Source organism: Monodon monoceros, unplaced genomic scaffold (assembly GCF_005190385.1).
Source record: "Monodon monoceros isolate NGI ecotype Baffin Bay Population unplaced genomic scaffold, NGI_Narwhal_1 Super_Scaffold_22, whole genome shotgun sequence".
In the NCBI taxonomy this organism is placed as follows: Eukaryota; Metazoa; Chordata; class Mammalia; order Artiodactyla; family Monodontidae; genus Monodon; species Monodon monoceros.
This window is the reverse complement of record NW_021703779.1, coordinates 20,491,063-20,511,526: the sequence shown is the minus strand read 5'-3', so window position 1 is coordinate 20,511,526 and position 20,464 is coordinate 20,491,063. Positions and strand designations below refer to the sequence as shown.

At 43.5% G+C, this 20,464-nt stretch overlaps 1 protein-coding gene across 1 annotated transcript in view; it reads right to left on the bottom strand.

Annotated features, from left to right (window-relative positions):
* PTCHD1 (patched domain containing 1) overlaps window positions 1–20,464 on the bottom strand; it is a 49,818-nt gene that overhangs the window by 7,645 nt on the left and 21,709 nt on the right. The window contains exon 2 of the mRNA XM_029239991.1: window positions 5,388–6,048. Within this exon, the coding sequence (XP_029095824.1) occupies window positions 5,388–6,048 (661 nt within the window). The remainder of the gene's footprint in view (window positions 1–5,387; window positions 6,049–20,464) is intronic.

The following is a 20,464-nucleotide window of genomic DNA, read 5'->3' as shown; positions in this document are numbered from 1 at the left end:
TACACCAGTCAGTGCAGAGAAGGGGCTAGAATCCCTCCCTTAAGTTCCATCTACACTTTGGTTCTTGGCTGGTGAAGTAGCCTAGGTGAGATGCAGGGTATCCTTGACAATGACTATGAATCTGCTTGCGTTGTGAGCTACTGTAGACCCATGTGGTCAACACTGCCGGGCCCCAGCAGTGACTTTCTGAGATGCTAATCCAAATGCAACAACAAACTAGGTGTCTCTCCTCATGGTCTTTTTTTTTTTTAACCAGCTCAATGTCCTTCCAGCTGTTGCTTCCAGCTGCCAGACCTTCATGGAATTGGCCACTCTCCTATTCCCTAGACTAGTTGGCTAGACCACCCAGAGGATACCCAAGAGACCTGGGTCAGAGATGAAGCACCCTTGCATTCCTCTGCCTAACTGGGCTCTGCCCTCCCGGACTGTGCCCCTAGTCCCGTTCTTGTCTTCCTTTATGGTTAAGGATAGAACAATAAAACGTGTTTGATCCATCCCCTCAAACCTATTTTTCCCCACCCACCCCTTACTGTAAGGAGTGGTGGAGCATAAGAATAAAAAGCCGATAACTAGCCACAAAACTTGATTACACAGTAGCCTTGTAAATTAGTCCCACAATGAGCACAGGTCATTAGAAAAAAGCTATTCAGGAAAAAACTTTGAAAAATTACTCTCTTATTTCAAATCAGATGTAAACAACAGTGGGAACAACAAACCCCCTATAAATCAATTATTTTTCTAGAAACTACTGAACCTTTTAGTGATTTATATCTAAGCAGAGTATTTCCACAGCATTCTAGCATACTTCTACTCCATCATGTAGATTGTCCTGTTGTTGCAAATAATGGACTTCTACGATAACGTAGTAGGTTGAGCCATAAGAAATGACCACTTTTGTCGTTCAAAAATGGTCAGATATTGGTACCAATTCTGTAGGTGAAAAATGGTTGAATATTGACAATTTTGTATTTTATTATTATCTGGCTGATTTTTCCCTCCCACATTTCTCATGACTTTAGAAATATACCAGAATACTCACCAGGAAAGCAAAACTTTGCAGGTTTGCTTAAGTTTAGAGCCAAGATAATTAAGAGTTCCGATTTCTCCGTTAGAACGAAATTTCTTGCACAGGAACTTTTACCTCTTTATAAGCCTGAGCTCCGTATACTGCGTCAGATTCTAGGTGGCAGCAAATAAGGACCAGTTCTCATAGAACTGAGCCTGATCTTCTGGTTTCTGCTAAATATAGATAATCTTAGAAACCTGAACAAAGCCAAACATCCTTGCTATTAGTCTCCTTCTAACACTTAATCACATCCTTTCTTCCTTTCCTGTCCTTGAATTTGAGTGGCCTGGCTGGATAATGTAGAAGGAAGAGGGAACCCTGGATCTGACATTAGACTGTCTCAAAATCCCAAACATGTGAAAGGGCTTGAAGAATATTTTTCTTGAAGAAAAGTTTTCGTCACATCTGGGCTCTGAGTCTCTTGTATCTTAATAAATGCAAAGCAACCCTTATAAATTAGATTACCACATAGAAAGTAATATCCAAAGTATCTTTCACCGCAACTTCACTTCTCCCCTTTTAGCTGTACAGAATGTACATGAAGCACCAAACCTGCCAGATGAAGAAGGAAGAAAACCTTCCTTCTGTTGCCTTCTATATTCTCCAGCATTCCATTCCTTTCCTGATTTGTGTCTGATCAGCAAAGCTGTGGAAATATTAAGCCTGTAAGGAGAGCTTGCATGTGCAAAACCTGTGCCAATTTCTTAAATCATACCCAACTGCAGGGCAACGTTGTAAATCCTCATCCTTTAAAGGAAATTCCATAACGGATTAACGTGATGAGTGTGAGATGTTTACAAATGGCAGTTCAGGTACCTCAGTACCTGGTGTTAACATAGTTTGGAAAGAAAGGATATTACGTTACGCATAAGGGGTATGGATGAAATAAACTCCTCTCCAAATTATAACAACTAAAAAATGTCAATGAGCATTTATGATACTGTAGACCTTTAAGAATTTCAGCTCTAAATAAACTGATCTGACTCATATGGACAGGGGTTTTGGCAGAAGTGGGGTTGTCTAATATGCATGACACTGATTAAAAACATTCTAAATCCTGATGTATCTATGCTTACATCATTGCCAAAATGATTCATCTGTGTAGGATATATTCTTATTGCCAGAGATGTCACGTACCGTCTTGGCTAGAAACACACAGTCACATCCCATTATGGTGAACTCTCAGAGTTTATCCAAATTCTTTCCTATTCTGGAATTTTGTCAGGTTAATACTGCTTGACACACATGGTCTTAAAATTTTCCATTCTAAATCTACTGCCATTTTGGCATTTGGCTGGGTCTGGCCTTATGTGACTGGCATCACACTGAGACTGTTTCGTTTGTTGAATTTTAAACCTATAATTGTTTATCACATTATAGACCTATTGTCGGCCAAGGAAATGTCTGGAAAGGAAAAAGAGACTTTTTCTAAGATACTTTTCCTTCTAAAGGAGGCCATATATTTTTAAAAGTTTTATTTGATCGTATATTAATATCACAGAAAATCAAGAAGTTTTGCTTAAATCTGCTTAGTTTATAAACTGGACAAGTTTATTGACTCATAGTGCAAAACGCTTTGCACTGCATTTCTTCTTGGTCATTTGAAATATTTATTGGCATCTTAGGACTGGTCATCAAAAAACCAGAATCAAACATTGGTCCTGAATGCAGCAGCATTTATGAGCATGCTCTGGCTTATATTCCATTTTACAATCAAATCTGAGAACGAAGAGTTTATCTGAGAAATACAGAAGGGCAACTATCCTAAATCCGGACGCTGTTGGCTTTACGAGCATGTTAAGCATCCATTACGTGATGCAAAGTATTTATTGCAAATGGGCCTTAGCTACTAAAATGCGTAGCTTCCTTTCATGTTGTGACTAAGTAATTTGAGATCTCTTTGAGCTGAAAATGTACAGAAAGGTTGCCTACTGACTGTCAGCAGGGAAAACTGCCATCAAATCAATGCATGTAACATTCCTCACAAATTACGAGCAAGGGTGTACGGGGCACTGTGGCGCTTGATCTCTTTCACGACAAATGCCAGATTTTTCTGAATTGAATTCATGTGAAGTTCACCGATACTGGGTCTCCCTTGCTAACAGCATCTTTCCATCTCTTACATCCCTCCCCACACCAGCACTACCTGCTGTATTCCTTTTTGTGTTGACTTCTACTTACAATATTTAAAACTTAAAAAAGTACAAAAATCAGTTTTAAGAAATTTTAAATACTGTAATTTACTTCACTTAATAAAATTCAAGAAGTTTTGAATATTTAATTTCATTTTACTTATAGTGAAATTGATTTTTAGTGAAATTAATTTGAAGAAGTTTTGAATATTACTGCTTAGTTTTACTTAAAAATTAATTTTAAGGACCTCTAAATATTGAAATTTTGTTTTATGAATGCAGTTCATTTTCAGGAAGTTTTAAATATTGTATCATTCTTTGAGCTCACTGGTAACTACTTAAGAGTGTCATAAAACCAGGAATGATAGTCCTTTTTCTATCCCTGACATCCTTTTTTCCTCCCCCTAAGAACCTGTCTCCCTTCAGTTTCCCATAAACCCTTATCCCCGTTTATCTTCCTCCCACAAAAACAATCACAGCAAAAAATACACTATTTTTAAAATGAAAAGCTAACAAACAAACAAACAAAACAACCCCCCAAGCATCTGACTAATTATGAGCAGAACATTTTAATTGACATCTTGACTCAGGCCTCCGTGGAAGCTCCTCCTAACCAGCCCTTACTCACGCCTCAAGGAGCCGCCCTGTATTCCACAGTTGACCCACATTGTCTTGGGGTTATCTTAAAGAGGCAAGTGATGCTGCCATCTTAACAGACTGAGTTCAGGAGGAAGTATGGCAGCCTCCTCCTGTGCCGAGTTCGGCAGTGATGAGTAAACCGATCTGGGAAATTCGCAGCACGCTCAGTCTCCGCACAGTGCCCCACTTTTCCACAAAGGCTGCTAGTATGTGTTTATTGCCTGGGTTTCAATTCCCACAGGCCGCAGAGCATGGAAGGCCGCACGTAATTCTGTGGCTCCGCCAGCCCCGCACGTTATCATTTAACCATCATGCAGCTGAGACTTCCCGAGTAAATTCCTTTCTTTTCTACTATCCCCAAACAGGACACAAGGCATACTAATGAACTCCACCATAGTTTTTCCTCAGCCAATGAGAAATGTCACTTCATTTGTCATGTCAGTATCTGATTCCAAATGACATTTTAATTTTGCTAAAGGGATTGATGAGAAGTTGCCAAAGAAGAGGGGGAAGCTAACTGAATCCTTGGCCCACAAGAACTCTGCCATCAGGTTTGCTGGGCGTGGCACCTTCAAAATCAGATGGACAGAGCAACTGACATTATGTTATGACCACTACGGCTTTACGTTGACAATTATCTCTATCAGGAAGTTCCTGCAGCCTCCAAGAGAGAACATAGTGGGATTCTCACACTATCATTTTAAAACGTTCTCCTGAGTTCATAGCAAAGACAGGAAAGAGTTACCTTCTTATTTATGTCTCACTTGTTGGCTTCAAAGTTCTCGTACGTTTACCATATCGTTCTGTGTGATGTTCGCATCCACTCAGTCCATCGGGTAGGGAAACCGAGGCCAGTGGACACTGTTCGTGCCCAACCTCTGTGCCCTCCCGTTCCCCATTCTTGAGCTCACGGAAGTCTTCTTACTCCAAATACTGGTAACCTGAGGGATTTCTCCAGCTGCAGGAATGTGCTCGGTCTTCCCTGGGAAGTGCTGGGGAGTTAATGACTCGGGGGAGAACCCTCAATGAATCATACATAGGGTTTCTGGGTGCACTGCGCAGCCTTCAGCCTCCTCACCCCTCAAGGAGACCTCTGAGGCCTCTCAAAGGTCCCCGGTGGGACTAAGCCACAGGTGCCCACAGCTTATGCTGATTAGCTTACCCCGAATCATCTTCCTTCCCTGTTTCATGTCCTCACTCCCATGCTGGGGTCTCAAAGTACTTGTATCTAAATCCTTGTCTCAGGGTCTGCTTCTGGGGAAGCCCAGCCTAAGGCACTGGAGCACAGAGATTAATATCTGCTCAGCACCATGCAGCTACTTAATGGAGAACCAGGCCTGGAACCCAGGACTTTGGACTTCCGGCACATTTACCAGATAAAGCTGCCTCTTGTGACCCAACACCACCTTATAGTACTGGCCCCAGGGCTTCTGGGCAAGAGGAGGAAGCCATAAATGAAACAAACTTGTTAGACGGCTTCTCCTTGCCTTTTAGGAACCCAGTCACCACCACCAGAAGGAGGAGACAGAAAAACAAAGGGTAGTAATTACCTAGCATGACGAAAGGGACTCCCAGGAAGGTGGAATTGTATTTGCCGCCAGTAAGATTGATGATCCCGGCCGCAGTGAGAGTGGCCAGGCTTATGGTCACCAGCCCGAGCAAGCCCAGCCAGGGTTTGCTGCGGACGCAGTCCTGCATGGAGCAGCAGAGGATGGCCATGGTGGCCACCAGGATCAAGCTGGTGACCAGGTAGCGTTCTGATACGCGGCTGGTCTTCTGGAAATCCTCCCTCAGTGAGGAGGACGTGTAAGGGTACATTTTGACTTTGCCGTTAGATTTCTGGAACAGTCGGACGGTGTCGCAGAAGCTGGACTCCCACCTCTCTGCCACCATGTCGTTGAGACTGTTGATTGACTGCAGGTAGTAGGTGAGCTGGACGGCCTCTGCGGATTTCACTCGGTCCTTGCTGTGCACGGTGACGCCTCCGAGCTGGTGCCCGTTGTAAACTGCCCTCCCGTCCTTTAAGTGAGTGATCGGGTACGTGATAGCAAAATTGGTCCGGTTGGTGGCCCGAGCATTCTTTAGCTCCTCCAGGACATGCACTATGTCGTCCACGATGCAAGTCTTATCGTTATTCAGGATACATATGTGAGCAAATGTGTAATTAAATCCAGGCCTTGGAACCTGGATCCTGGTCACAGCAGCATGCAACTATGGGGAAAAAATGAGAGTCAGTGTTGATTACCAAAAATAAGACAGTACTAAGTGACATTAGCTCTGTGGATTCAAACGTCTCTATTTTTTGTGGGGGAGGGGAAAGGGAGTCACTCATGCCATCTCTAAGCTAAAGAGTTCAAATTAAATGTTATAACCTTACATCAGAAGTGGGTAGTAAGGATGTAAAACACAGATTTGAACTTGTCAGAAATGAAAATTCTCAGACCTGGTAAGTCACAGTCTCTGGGGTGAATCTGGGTTTTCACAAGCCCTCCGGGGGATTCTGATATAGCTAAAGTTTGAGGAGCACCACCATTATTTCTACATGTTGTGTGTTCTTTATGTGTGATTCAGTTGGTCTATAAATATCTGAAAATCTTATACTGGTCCACCCCAGTATAAGGTCTCCCGTCGAAAATGTAAAAAGTGAACTAAGGTGCAATTCCAAGTGCACAGGTCCCCTGTAGGCCCATCCCTTGCTGCCGATTTGTAGGGCAGCTAAATGATTTCCCCATTCAATGTAATCACTCTGTGACATAAAAGACAAGCGGTTCACCTTCAGGGCCCTTGTATTCTCTGCTTCTGTGGGAAGGGAGCTGTAACTGCAGAGCTTGGCTGGGATACATGGCAGTCATGCTAAGGGAACACAGTAGGATTTATTCCGCACACCTCGCCCTAAATCACATTTGCTGTGCCCGAGTTCTGTATGCCTGTGATCCAAGTGCACATGGGAATACAGACACTCATTTAACAGCCCCTACTACGTGCAAGTCACAGTTCTGGGCCCTTTATATGGATTAAGTCATTTAATCCTTACAAGAAACTCTAAAATAGGTACAAATACTAGCCTCATTTTACAGACGAGGAAGCTGAGACACGGAGAAGCCAAGTCACTTGCCCAAGGCCACACAGAGCTGGGCTCTACCAGGCAGTCTGGTTCCAGAACCTGTGCGCCTAGCCCCTCACTATACGCCTCTAGGTTGGCAATACCAGAAGCTAGATGAAGGTTCTTGCTAGCAACTAAATCCTGGTTTTGTGCTTTCACCGCCCCACCTCTAAAAAATTACAAGGGCTCAAGTTCAGATATGTAGGAGCGTGTGTAATCTACAGTCTAAGGTGAGAAAATAAGGCCTTCTCTCTGTGAAATGAGGCCATTAGTGGACATGTAGCTGAGTGTTAAACAAATGAGCACATCTAGGTCCATGCCTGGCACTGAGAGGGCTCTCCCAAGAGCAGAGCTAGCCGTTATTACATACCTGATGAACGAAGAACATTTCACACTTAAAGGGAATAAAAGCCTCGTATCCAGAGTTGCCATACTGTTGCTGCGCCATTATAACTCAGCCTTCTGAGCGTCTCCATGACCCTGATAGATTTGCTCTTAAATCTGCTGTAGGTGGATTATTTGCTGAGACATTTTCCTGTGCATGCATGTGCCAGGGTGAGTGGGATACTATGTTTTTTGAAAATGTCTGAGGGGCACCAGCTGTCAAAGTCCTCCTTCCTCACATCTCCTCACGGGCCCCAACCCTGAGGTTCAGGAGACACTTCATTGTATCACATTTGGCTGAAATATTTTGAGTCCTTTCCTTCATACACACACACACACACACACACACACACGAGTTGATGTCCCAGGGATACCTAGGAGACTGTTTTCACAGAACTCTAACCATATGCTAATTTTTTGTTTTGATGCTTTGGGATTGATGAAGAGCAAAATGTCTTGAATGGTCCTAAACACTGGGAGTGTGTTTTCATCCATTCTTCTCTAAGCTTGGCCCAGTGAATTTTGATTAAAAGAACTCCTAACTACAAAAAAAAAATCCCAAAATATGAAAAGTTACTTTGGAGGAGAGAAGAACCAAGAGGAATTTAAAGACAAGAGGGAGTTAAAAGAAAGACTTTGGGGGCAAGCTTCAGAATAGGCTAGAAAAGGAGTGGTATTGAAAGCATGCATATGTGTAATATTTAGTGCATTGTTTGTTCCCATGAACAGTCTAATAAATCTCCCTTAGAGTGATTACTAAATATGTCAAGAGAAAAAGATTGCCAAATAAGATGGTGCTAAGTCACAGGGCTGAACCCAATTATAGCAAGGGGATATTTTCCATCCATTCTCTAAGGCGACCATGCCACACTGGGTGGGGAGTTGTAAACTATTTAGTGATCTGCCAACTCTGCCGATCTACTGCTGGGACCCCCTGGGACCACAGACCAAAGAAAGCAGACATGCTGTTAACCCCTGTACCACCAGCTCATAGGAGGGAGGTTTGGAAAATGGGAACCTTACTGAAGTTTGAGAGGGAAGGTTTCTTAACTCTCAGTACCAGAACTGCTGTGAGATTCACCTGCTTTGAATTTCCGAAGGGAAGGTGGGTAGAACATGTGTCACTCTTGCTCCTCAGTGGCAGGGAGATGCTGGGTGAAAAAGCAGCCAGAGAAGGGGTGTTGGCTGAGGCCACCCACCTGGCAGGGGGAGTCTACTGGGATTCTACTGTGGGATAAGAGGTGAGAGGATAATGAGAGGTATGGGAAAGGAGAATGGAGACTCCCTCCTGGGACTTTTGGGATTACTCAGTTCTGATCTTGGTGGTTCTTATGCCTACACGTCAGGTACACACACATTCTACTCTTGGCTGTCCACAGAGCCACGGGCAGACACACTACACGTGCTACTTGGACATCTACCTGTACAGGGTTTTAGAATGCCTTGATTTACTTTCCTAAAGGAGCCCCACTCAGGACAGCAGAGGCATTAGTAGGTGACCTTAGATTATATTCACAGGGGAAAATGGAAGCCAGAGATCAAAGCTATGTTTTTTTTTTTTTTGGTTTATACTCACTTTAAATTTCTGCACTGAAAAAGAAAAGCAACGTGAAAACGATGACAAGTTAGTTTACAGTGACTTCATCTTTGCCTTTAAATTAATCTTTGCTCTTAGGGGCAGAAGGGGGAAAGAAAGATAGGAAGACATCATAGCATGATAGTGAGATGGCGACCAAGACACCTCAGTCCATGAAATGGACAATCTCAATCCCTGTAAGCTTATTATTAGAGACCCTCAGAAAAGAAAAGGAGAGGGAAATGACATAAAGTCATAGTCCTGACCCTTAATATAGTCTGAATCTGTCATGTGAATCAGCATATAATCCACGTTTCTATAACTATGTATAGATTTTGGATTATTCACTCAACACACACTCAGTAAGCACTCATCAAATCTACTGTGTTGTCAAAATAGGATAATTTCCCTGAATTTAGGGTGCTCACACTTACACATGGAAAATCACATAAGAGATCTGACGTCCAAAACAAAGGGACTATTCTAACAATGCCGAGCGCTCTAGTAAAGCCTAATCCAATGTCAGTCTTGATCACAATATGTTTATTGTTATTGTATTTGCCGCCAAAGAGGCCAAAGTGAATGTTAAATTGAGATTCGTTCTAGGGCTCTGAACATACTGTTTAAACTGTTAGATTCTTTCCTCTCATCACCCTTCAGGCTAAGAATGATGACAGTAATAGTAACTAGTCTGCTAAGCACTCTCTATATAGTTTTCAAAATTTATTCAATACAAGACTCTATGGACATGGTTACATCGTTATTCCCGTTTTATAGCTGGAGCAATTGAGGCCGAAAGAGTCTAGACCAGGGCAGCTTTAGAACTTTTGGGGAAGAATGAAGAATTGTCAGCCCACCTGGTTCAAATGACCGGCCTTGATGTGACTGAACTGTGGGATGGCCACATTTGGGGATCTGGGGTCCATTAAGAGAGACCAGAAATAATCCAAACAGCCAAACTTCATCTTTAGGCAGCAACGGAACATGGCAATGTTAACAGGCAATGAAGGGGATGGGTTTTGAACTTACTGAATTTTCTTATTCTCCATCCAGCCTCCTTAGTTGCCAAATGAAACTTCTAAAACCGCCTTACCAAGAAAAAGGACCGGGGGGCATAATGGAATCCAGTAATAGGAAGTTTTGACTTCAAGTCTGGCTTTTGCTGCTTAGGTAGGAGTGTCGGAGACCCTAGGAATGTCACTCTGCTCCTTTATGTCTCAGATTTTTCAGTAAAAAAAGGAGGTTGGTCTAGCTAATCTCCACGGACAATTTGGTTCTAACATGACATGATTCGAAGATGAGTGACACCCACGAAGTATACAATCAGATCCTCAGTGAGAGAAAGTTAACTTCATAAATATCAACTTGAGATTTATTACAGCTGCTTGAAGTATGCTTTTCCAACACATTGAAGTTCTTTTTAGGTCAGTGACAGATCTGATAGTAGATGAAACCCAGAAAGAAAACCACAGGATAGGGAAAATAGGTTTACTGGAAAAAAAAAAAAAAAAAGATTCCCTTCTCTGAGTGATTTCCCGTGCTGGGGAGGCACTGGCTCTTATAATCCCCTTCTGCCAGAGCCTGGGACAAAGCCAGTGTGGGCTGCTGGTCACGACAGGCCAGAGTCTAATTTCCTCTCTGCCTCTCCTTGGCACACTCAGATCTTCCTCAGAAGACAGCAGGGGCACCTTGTAGAGGAGAGTACAGAAGGGAACTGGGAGGAAGGAAGTGTCTGCTCCTGAGTGGTAATTGACATAGGAAAAATACCTGTGGGTTCAGAAGAGCTTTTCCATACCTTCCAGCTCTTTTTGTATTTGTTTCTCGTTGAAAAAGGGGAGAGAGAAGGCAGGAAGGCCATTAAGGCAGGGCAATTAACACCTCAAGCTGTCCCCCAGCAAGCTCAGCTGTGCCGGGAGGCTCAGAGGAGGTGGGGGGTCCCCAGGGGGGATCAGTCTGATGGCACCACCTTTATCAGCTGCCTTCCTTTCCTTATCTCACCTTCCCGCCCCCTCCTTCTGCCACTCCCAAATAAGCTGCACACATGGGAACAGTTTAAAAGGGGAGCTTATTGGTTTGCCTTTCTAACCTATATCATTTGCCCCCAAATATTACCTTCAAAGTGATGCTAAATCAAAATTGCTTTAAAATGCTTTCAAGGAATATCTGGTTTTCATGCCCGAATGAAGTGTTTTCTTCACTGAGTCCCCTCCAAATTCCAGGCCTTGATCAGGGTCTATATGCTGCCACTGTAAGTGGGTAGGAACGGACTGGCAAGGTATCCTCACCCAGGACACAAGAAAGCACCTTGAAGTGGATGGATCTGGTCTCTGCAGTTCATCAATTACGCTAGCTCCCTCGGTGTTATGTTCTGTCTCTGCATGATCTCACTCTCACCCACTCTTTTTCCTCTTCTTTTAAAAGAAGTGTATTACATCAGAACATCAGTCGCAAGTTGGGGATTGTTACTGTGATTCATTTGTAGTGCAGCCAAAAGCAAGTTAGTCATGCCTTAATAAGTGGACAGAAATATCATTCTGCCTTTGAAACATAACGTGTTCGGAGGACACCAAATTTAAGCTGTGGATATAGCTAAACAAGTGACTATCCACACGCTTCCTTTACACACAGGTGCCTGGTGTCATGCTGACCTGCTCCAGTGACAAAAAACCCAAATGGTTACCTTTGTCAGTACTGCAGTGCCAGTGCAGGTCTGGGAGAGTGGAATGTTTCTGTTTCTCTCCTTGCTTTACCAGGGGGTAAACACTGTTTTGCGGGTGCTGACACTAAAAGCCCCACATTATAATTCCCCAAACAGGTTGTTTGTCTTTGCAGCCTTGACTGAAAAGACATTGCAGCTTTGGATTTGAAGCAAATAAATCTGCGATTTTCCAAACAAGATATAGTAATGACGAAGGAAAAGGCAATTGCAATATCTCATTGCAACTTTTGCCTGATTCCACGTTGGTCTGGATGAGACAGAATGCAATGAACCACAGGTTCAATACTCTCTTTTTGCCCGTAGTCTGGGAGAAAATTTGGCTTGCTCTTGATTACCAAAAAAAATTCCTTGATATGAGGACTCCTGGAAATCTGTAAAGTTAAACTTTCTGATTAGAGTGGTTATTTTTGAATCCTGCTGTCCTCACTTGACTTTCATGGTCAAGCTTAAACTCTGCTTGAGCAAGTTTGTGGGTCATGAATTTTGCTAGGTAACTAAGAGAACAGGATGCTCTCAGAAATGGAAGAATATTAAAGCTGACTGGCTAAGAGGCAAAGAGAAGTCCCAAGGAGCCGAATGCCTGGGGAACTGCCAACAACCGTTTTAAGATTTGGTCAGGAGACCACAAATAACTATGCAAGGGGACAGAAAAAATTAAAAAAAGGATACCGAGGACGTCTAGGTCTGGAGAACAACTGTGAACCTAAGTGGGAAAAGCACTGGATCAGGAGTCAGAAGACTTCAGTTTGAGTCCTTGTTCTGGGTCTTGCTGGCCACATGAGTTAGAGATAAATAAAGAATGAACTTTGGAAAACACATACCATGCCACTTCCCTGCCCTAAAGTCTCCAGTGGCTCCTCATCGTGCTGAGAGCAAAAACCCAAGTCCTGACTGTAGCCAACAAGATGATCCATTGCCCCTGGCACTTTCTACGGATTCATATCTCACCGTGCCCTAGTCACACTGCCTGTCTTTGCCATGAGTCTGCCTGGAATGTCTTTCCTTCAGATAGCCTTACTTCCTTCACTTCCCTGCTCAAATGTAGTCATCTTCCCTGACTCCACCCCCAAGTTAAAAAATAGCATCCCTCGTCATCACCATCATCTTTGCTTGGTTTAAGTTTTTCACGGCACCAACTATGATATGGCATTACATTATATGTAATATATACGTATTTGTTTCTTTATTCTGCTGTCCCCACTAGAATATGTTTTACCATGCTGGAGTGTTTGTCTCTTTGGTCTGCTTCTACATCTCCATTATGTAGTTCCTGAAACATATACTCCATATAGTTATGGAGTAAACACATGACTATAATAATCTTGTGAGTGAATGGATTTTAGTCTGTCTCATGGGCATGATGAGGGCCAATGAGGTGATAGATGTGCATGCATATTGTAAACTCTAGAGGGCTACACAAATGTAGTTCTTATTCAGCAGGGAAGCATGGAGTGGTTAGTATCTTCCAGCTGTCCAGACACAACCCTACAACTGATTCCTGATTCTCCTGGAGCCCGTGATCTTTCCCACGATTTGGCAACATCTTGTGCTGTAGTGGGAGGGACACGGGTTATGAGGTCAGAATGCCACCAGTTCAAATCCTGCTGCTCAGTGCTAGCTTTCAGGGCATAGATAGCTGCCCCCATCTCCTTACCACTTCAGTACACACCAGCCCTGTTTCCAGCCTGATGTGGAAATAATGAAGCATTAACGTACCATGTCAATCCCAAGCAGCCTGGATCGATGACTCAAAACAGTTTGTGTATAAATAGCCCAGCTCCCTTGTCCCCAAGGTGGGCTGACTCTGCAACATGTGTTCCTCCTTGGCTCCTGGAGTTGCCCAGTGGGATTAGGCTCCAGTTGCCCACAGAGTAACCGGCTTGACAATGTCCCCATAACTTACTTCTTCCCTTCCCCGTCTCCTGTTGCCATTATCTTATCAGTGCTTCCTGGGGTTGTCTTCCGCATATACTGCTTGCATCAGTTCCTTGACTCTGCGTCAACTTTAGGGGGAAACCAAACTAAGACAGTTACTTCAGGCATTTAATTCAGTTTCATTACCTGTAAAATGGGGATAAACCTGACCTCATAGGGTCATTATGAAGACCAAGTGTGATAACATAAAAAAGGAGTGTGGTCTGGCATTTAATATTGGGTTAAACCATATGAAATTTCCACTTCTATAGGTAAAAGAGTGGTTCAGTATTGGCAATTTTATGTGGATCACCTAACCTTCAGCGAGGGTCTGTTCTTTCCCCTTTTAGCCCCTCCTCCTTTCCAAGAGTCCTGCCAGAACTCCCCTGGGGGGAGGGGGTCACAGACAATTTTATTTGGTTTCCAAGGACCAGTTTGGTGGTACCAGGACAGGCTTTTAGGAAAAAGACAACAGTTTGGGGCTAGAATATCCACTCCTTCCCTTTTCCACGAGCAAAACTGAGACTTGCAGATACTGTGGCCATGAGTCCCTGCATGCAACTGGAATGCACACTTTTAGCAGTTTTCAGCTTAAGGGAAGAAAATGCTATATAACCCACATCCCTGAACTATTTGGAACTGCAAATAATTGATAACAATATTAAATCTACAAAATTATGAACAAGCGTCTTCATCAGACGAGACCTCTGGCAATTTTTTTTCCTTCAAAGGATTCACTAAGTTTGTAATGGGCACGGAGCAAGGGAAAAGTTCCGCCTAATGACATGGCGGCGGCACTCCTGAGTGGTGGACCATGAGCTTTATAAGAGCAAGTACTTGATTTAATTCATAAAAGAGTGTGTTACCTGATAGTGCATGTTTTTCCTGGAAATGGTTTTTTTTTCTGTTTCCCAAACTACTGACCTTACAAAGCTGCTGACCTTACAAATCACAGGAGTGTCTCAGCCGCTGCCCTCCTTTTCCAGATCTGAAAAGAAGTCTTACAGAGCAAATGGTCAAGGCCACGATAGTTTCTGTGATTCAGTTTGCTAGGGCCTTGACCTTTCTGGGAGGTGCCAATGTCGGTGGCCTCGTGTGGCGTGGAGAAGACAGACTGCCTGGACTCAGTTGCCAGCTGTGGCTCTTAGTAGATATGTGATCCTGAACACTAAGCTGTTACTTAATAGCTCTTTCTGTGCCTCAGCTTCCTCATCAGTAAAATGGGGTCAATCATAGTACCTATCTCCTTAGGATTGTTGGAGGATAAGTGAGAAATTGAATGGAAACTGCTCGATATAGTCTCTGACACACAAGTGCTACCCACTAAAGGTTTGTTAGCAGAAAAACCAAAATGAAAAAACAAAAAAACCCCTTTTTATCCTCTGTTTTGCCTTGTCCCCCTTAATTTTTTTCTTTTACCCATAGAACTTCCTCAGTGTTTCTTGAAAAGTATCTTCAATGAGATGTAAAGGTGACAGATTTTTGCTCCCATCTTTACTAGAGACCAAAGGGTAAATGGGGTTAATAGCATGCATCAATACACATAATTGAAGAGAAGAGCTGGACTGTATGTGTTTACAAGTTGCACTCCCTAATTCCAGGATAAGCTCCCAGCCTGAAACCATTCCACCTTTTTCAGGTTAGCTTCCCAGTTAGATTACCGTGCACATCCGACTAGGAAGGGGACTATGGTGTGGGCGAAAGAAGGAAACTAAAAGGTGTTAGCTGCCTATGAAGGGTTGGGCTTTGTGCAGAGAACGCTGCATCTATCATCTCATTCAATCCTCACAGCAGTTCAGAGAGGTCAGTGTTACATTGCATTTACAGGTGAGGAAACTGAGCCTCAAGGAACTTAACTTGCCCACAGTCACAAATTTAGTAAGTGGATCAGCCCAGATTTAAATCTTGGGCTCATAAGATTGTCTCCCAGTGGGTTTTTTTTGGCACAGTAAAGACCTTACCCCTTCATCTCTGTGCTTTGGCCATTTGGATATTGATAAACTTGTTTTGGGGTGTTAGGCTTAAGCATGGTCAAGCCACAGAATGACATGGTTAGGGGCAGTTATGAGTTAAAAGTGGTGATGACGTAGCAAAATCAAGGGGTCAAACGTGACAAAGCAGCCTAGGGGAAGCAGCAAGACTCTGACCTGTACTGAACAGTGAGACCCAGCAAATGCCAGCTATCTATGATAGAGACCTCAGAGAGAAGCTACAATCTCATTACTAGTGACAAGCACATGCCACTAGCTGGAGATGCCGAAAACAGATGTATGAGGACAAGCCTTTCATCGGTCCAGATAGCATCCTTTGCATCTTGTGTGTTTTCTATGTGACTCTCCCCCCCCCCCCCCATACACACACGCAGAAGGAAAAAGAAAAAAATACGTTATAGAACATGTTTGTGAAAAGGGCCGGCAATTTGGGGGTTTATTGCAAAACATGAGATTTAAGTTGGGGGTGTACAGGATTTGGCTATCACTCCGCCACAAAGGCAGTTTAACATTAGAATATAAATGCTCCATGAGGGCAGGGACTCTGTTTCACTCCATACTGTATGGTACATAGAGGAAGCCCGACAAAGCCGTGCTGACTGAACCTTCAGTGTTTGTTCCTTCTTGCTGATTTATATTTTCTCTGGTGACATTGAATGATACTTCATTTGTACCCAAAGGCTACTGTTCTACCTGCATATCATTTCCATCTTAAATAAACAGATGACATTGAATTTAGTCCTGTCACTTACACACTGCAGACAAATGGCTGACCTCATTAGACAGACGGATATGGTTAGAATACAATGTAAAAAATGTAAGAGCAGAGAAACAATTTAGGTAGGAGACTGGGTAATTATGTGTTAAAAAATAATTGGGTAATTATGTGTTAAAAATAATTATGTGTTATGCTTAATTATAGAGTACTTTGAATTTTTTCTAGTGTTTTTGTTTGTTGGAGGGGAAAAGGTTTTTTTTAAATGCAGAAAAGTTTAGAGACTAACATAAAAACTCCCATGTACCTATATCCAGTGTCATGTCTGTTTGAAGCTTCTGGCCCTGGTGTTAATGCTGTCCGTGTAGGTGACCGTATAATTTATCATGCAGACTGGAACGCTTTTGAGAGTGCAAGAGGGCACTGGTAATTTCACAGGAATACCAGGCATAGAGTGGGACCATCATAAGCAAAGCAGGATGTTCTCCCTATGTATGGGGGTCTCAGAGGGGGTGAGCACTGATGTGATTTCATCCATTTATGCCTCACCATGGGCATGAGATGGCAGTCCTTTGGTTTGCAGACCCATCACTGCTGATGGAACCTAGACCGTTGCAGGTGATGCTCTCCTGTCATCAGACAGGCCTCTGGGAAAGGAATCTGGAGAAACTCCTTGCGTCTCTATCTACTTCCAACCACACCTACCTTCGCACCGTTGCAACTTCTTTCCATGTCAAGGCTCTGATGTTTTGCAAGATTCAGCTCTCACATAGCCTAGTTCTGTTCACTCCTGCGGAGGTGGAGTGCATCCATAGTACCCTTAGAACATTCCATCTTCCTGCCCTGAGCACACTGGCCTTGCTGGAATTGACAGATAGCTTCCCCTTGGTTGTCTTACTGACATGTGGCTTCGTCCAGCCAGGAGCCGAGGTTGCTTTCCACGTCCAAAGGTGTCACTCTGGGTGATTCTATCTTGCTTTAAGGCCGACAGTGGCGCTCAGACTTGGCTGATGAAATTTTTCAAGGCTCGCAGATGTGAAGACTGTGATGGGTCGCAGGCAGGTGGGAGGCCAGAGCATTTTTGCTTCGTTGGGAGTTAGAGGTCACACAGAAAAAGTCTTAGGCATTTCATCACCAGTTAAAGCAGTGAACCATCTACTCAGCATGTACTAGGTGTCTACACTATGCTGGGCATTAATGTAAGCCCTGGGGAGATAAAGAATATTGACATGGTTTTACCCTCAATAAACTTAGAGTATTGTAGAGGGACTTTAGGCAGATTGTCAGAATTGGTTAGCACAGGCGAACCATAGAGTGAAGTAAAGTGCTACAGTTCTATAATAGGAGTAAAGGGGGAGTACACGGAGTCTAGTATGTTGGTGTGTGTGTGTGTGTGTGTGTGTGTGTAGCAATGGGGGGTACAATGAAATACAAAGTTGGAGAGGAGACGGGCTAGATGAGGGAGAATTTTCACATTCAACAAATATGTATTAGTAACTATTAGTAAATCTTACATCAAGCCATGTGAACAAGATAGGTATGGCTCTGCCCTCACAGAGCATTCAAACTATGGGAGATACAGACAAGCAAAGAGGCAATTACAAAATCTGCATGGAGTCCTAAGATGGGAGAAATACTGGATATTAAGGGAAGGGCACCTACACCAACCTTGCTGGCACCAGGGAAGTCTTCTTGAGGAAGTGACTTCTAAATTAGCACTTGAAGAATGAGAAGAAATTAACCACAGGCAGAGGCTTGGCATGGGTTCTGGAACTGGTGGGGAGAGTATATCAGGTGGAGGCTACAGCATGGGCAATCTTGAGGCACAAAACGGATGTCGGGGAAAAAGAAGTGATTCAGGCTGGTCCGGGAACTGAGAGGAAAGGTCCAAACCACACGAAGCCTTGTCTGCTGAACCTGGAAGACAGGCTTTGTCCTGTCGGCACTTGGGAGCCAGTGAAGGGTTTCAAACAGAATGAGGTGATCAGAACTGTGTCTTAGGAAGATCACTCTGTCTGCAACATGGTAGCTGGAATGGGAAGACTGGAGAGTGGAGGTGGGGAACTGGACTAAAATATTAATGCAGTAACTAGTTCATTGGTGAAATGAAGATCTGAACCGTAGTGAGTAGTCATACTGGCTTGAAGGAGGCAGAAGGTTGATGTCTCCACCTTTTTACAGATTTGGACAGCTTAGCCCAGGGAGTAAGTCAGGTAGTAGAAGCCGATGACAACTTTTAAATCTGCAGTACTGATTAAACACTTGAACTGCATTTCCTAGGTTTGGGTCTTAATGTGTCGTCTATCAACTGCATGTTTATAGATGTGCAGGTCTAGCCGATGTGTGGCCTTTCACTTTTCTGTGTGTATGATTGTAAAGTGCAGTCATAGACCATACAAGTGCGGAAGTTCTTGGCCAGTTGCTTCAAGTTCCTCTGTAGCAGATGTGGTTGGCACCTTGTTCATATCCTCCAGCCCTTAGCTCTTGAGAACATACCTACCTAACCTTGAATCCCAGTACCCACCCCTCTTTGTCAGAGAGCCCACTTTGCCATCTGCTTGGCAGGCCAAAAGTTCTGGGGAATTAACATCCCCTGGGAGCAGACCTCAAGCAATGACAGATGGGAGTTGGCATAGAAATACCCAGCTCCCTCCCCATGGGTGGGATTACTTATGGGTGAGTGTGTTTTAAACTGGTTCCCAGAGCTTCCCCAGTGGGTTGTACTCTAGTTGCCCACAGCCTTCATCTGCTTGATCACATACCTTTGAGGCTCCTTCCCCTTTGTCTCACTGCCCTGCATCCCTTCTGGTTGCCCTTCGACTCCCAAATAAACTACCTTTACTTGATTTCTTATTTTAAGGTCTGCTTCTGGGGAAACCCAAACTAAGATATCTAATAACACTCAAAGCCTCTGGAATTAGAGTTTCCAAGTCTCCTCAAAATACTAAAGCATTCTAAAACCAACCCTCCAGTTTCTTGTGTATTCAAGTAATGGTTATGTCAAAACTCAACCCTTAGGGAGTAAATTTATGATCTTTTGAGCTTCTCTTCTCTTGATGGTGGACACATTTCTTTGATGTTGCCAACTTGCATGCAGTAGGTATGCAGCAAATATTTCTCAAGTGGCTCTGATATGTTCATGAATGTAAATGTCCGGATGCTACCAACAGCACTTCTCCCTCATTTGGGGCAGAGTTCATTCTCTTCATTAAGGTTTATAGCTAATCACATGTTGGGTCCAGGGTATATTGGTGACAAGAATGCACGGTAACCCCTCAAGAAAGGATTAGGCCTACATCCTGCCAGGAATGAACTATGAGATGACATGATCTCTCATCTTTTTTGCTGATGGTAAAGGAAGCAGGCATTTCTTTGGCTTTCCTTTATTTGAAAAAAAAAAAAAACCACTCAGAGACACAGTTAGCAGCCTCTTTGCATGCTTCTGGAACATCTCAGCAGGTAAGGTCTCAGGCTTCAGTGTTCTCTGTTGACAGCAAGTGCTGGAATGTCACTCATGTTGGATGAGAGTCCCTATCTTTACATTTCTGGATTTCTGCTGTTATGGTGGTAGGTGTGTGGGAGAGACAGCTGATGTGTTCACTGGATTCCTTCCCAGGCAGTGATGTGCCCAGGGAGTATGTGCTGCCAGTACAGGTGTTGAAAGTCTCCATGATGGTGGTGTGTCAGATGTCAGTAAAACTGAGCCGATTTGCCTGCCAAGATTCAGACTGCTTTTCTTCATGTCGGTCCTCACCACTGTTGGATGCTCTGCTGGGATGGTGGTCTAACGCTTCCGCCTTATTAACAGGGTCACTGAATAGAATGTGTATGTGTGTACAGTGTTCATTATTGAGGTATAACATGTATATAGGAAAGTGCACAAATCTTAAGTGTACAGCTCAATGAATTTTATATGTACGTACCTATATAAACATTGCCTGGATCAAGACACAGAACATCTACTGCACCCGGAAGGCCCCCTTGTGTCCTTTCTGGTCAATACCCCTACAACCCCCAGGGGAAGGTTATTCTGACTTCTATCAACATTGATTAGCTTTGCTTATTCTTGAGTTTGCAATAAATGGAATCATGCAGTATGTATAGCTGACCCTTGAACAACACAGATTGGAACTGTGTGGGTCCACTTACATTCGGGGTTTTTTTCAGTAAGTATATTCTACAGTACTACATGATCTGTGGTTGGTTGAATCTGTGGATGTAGAAC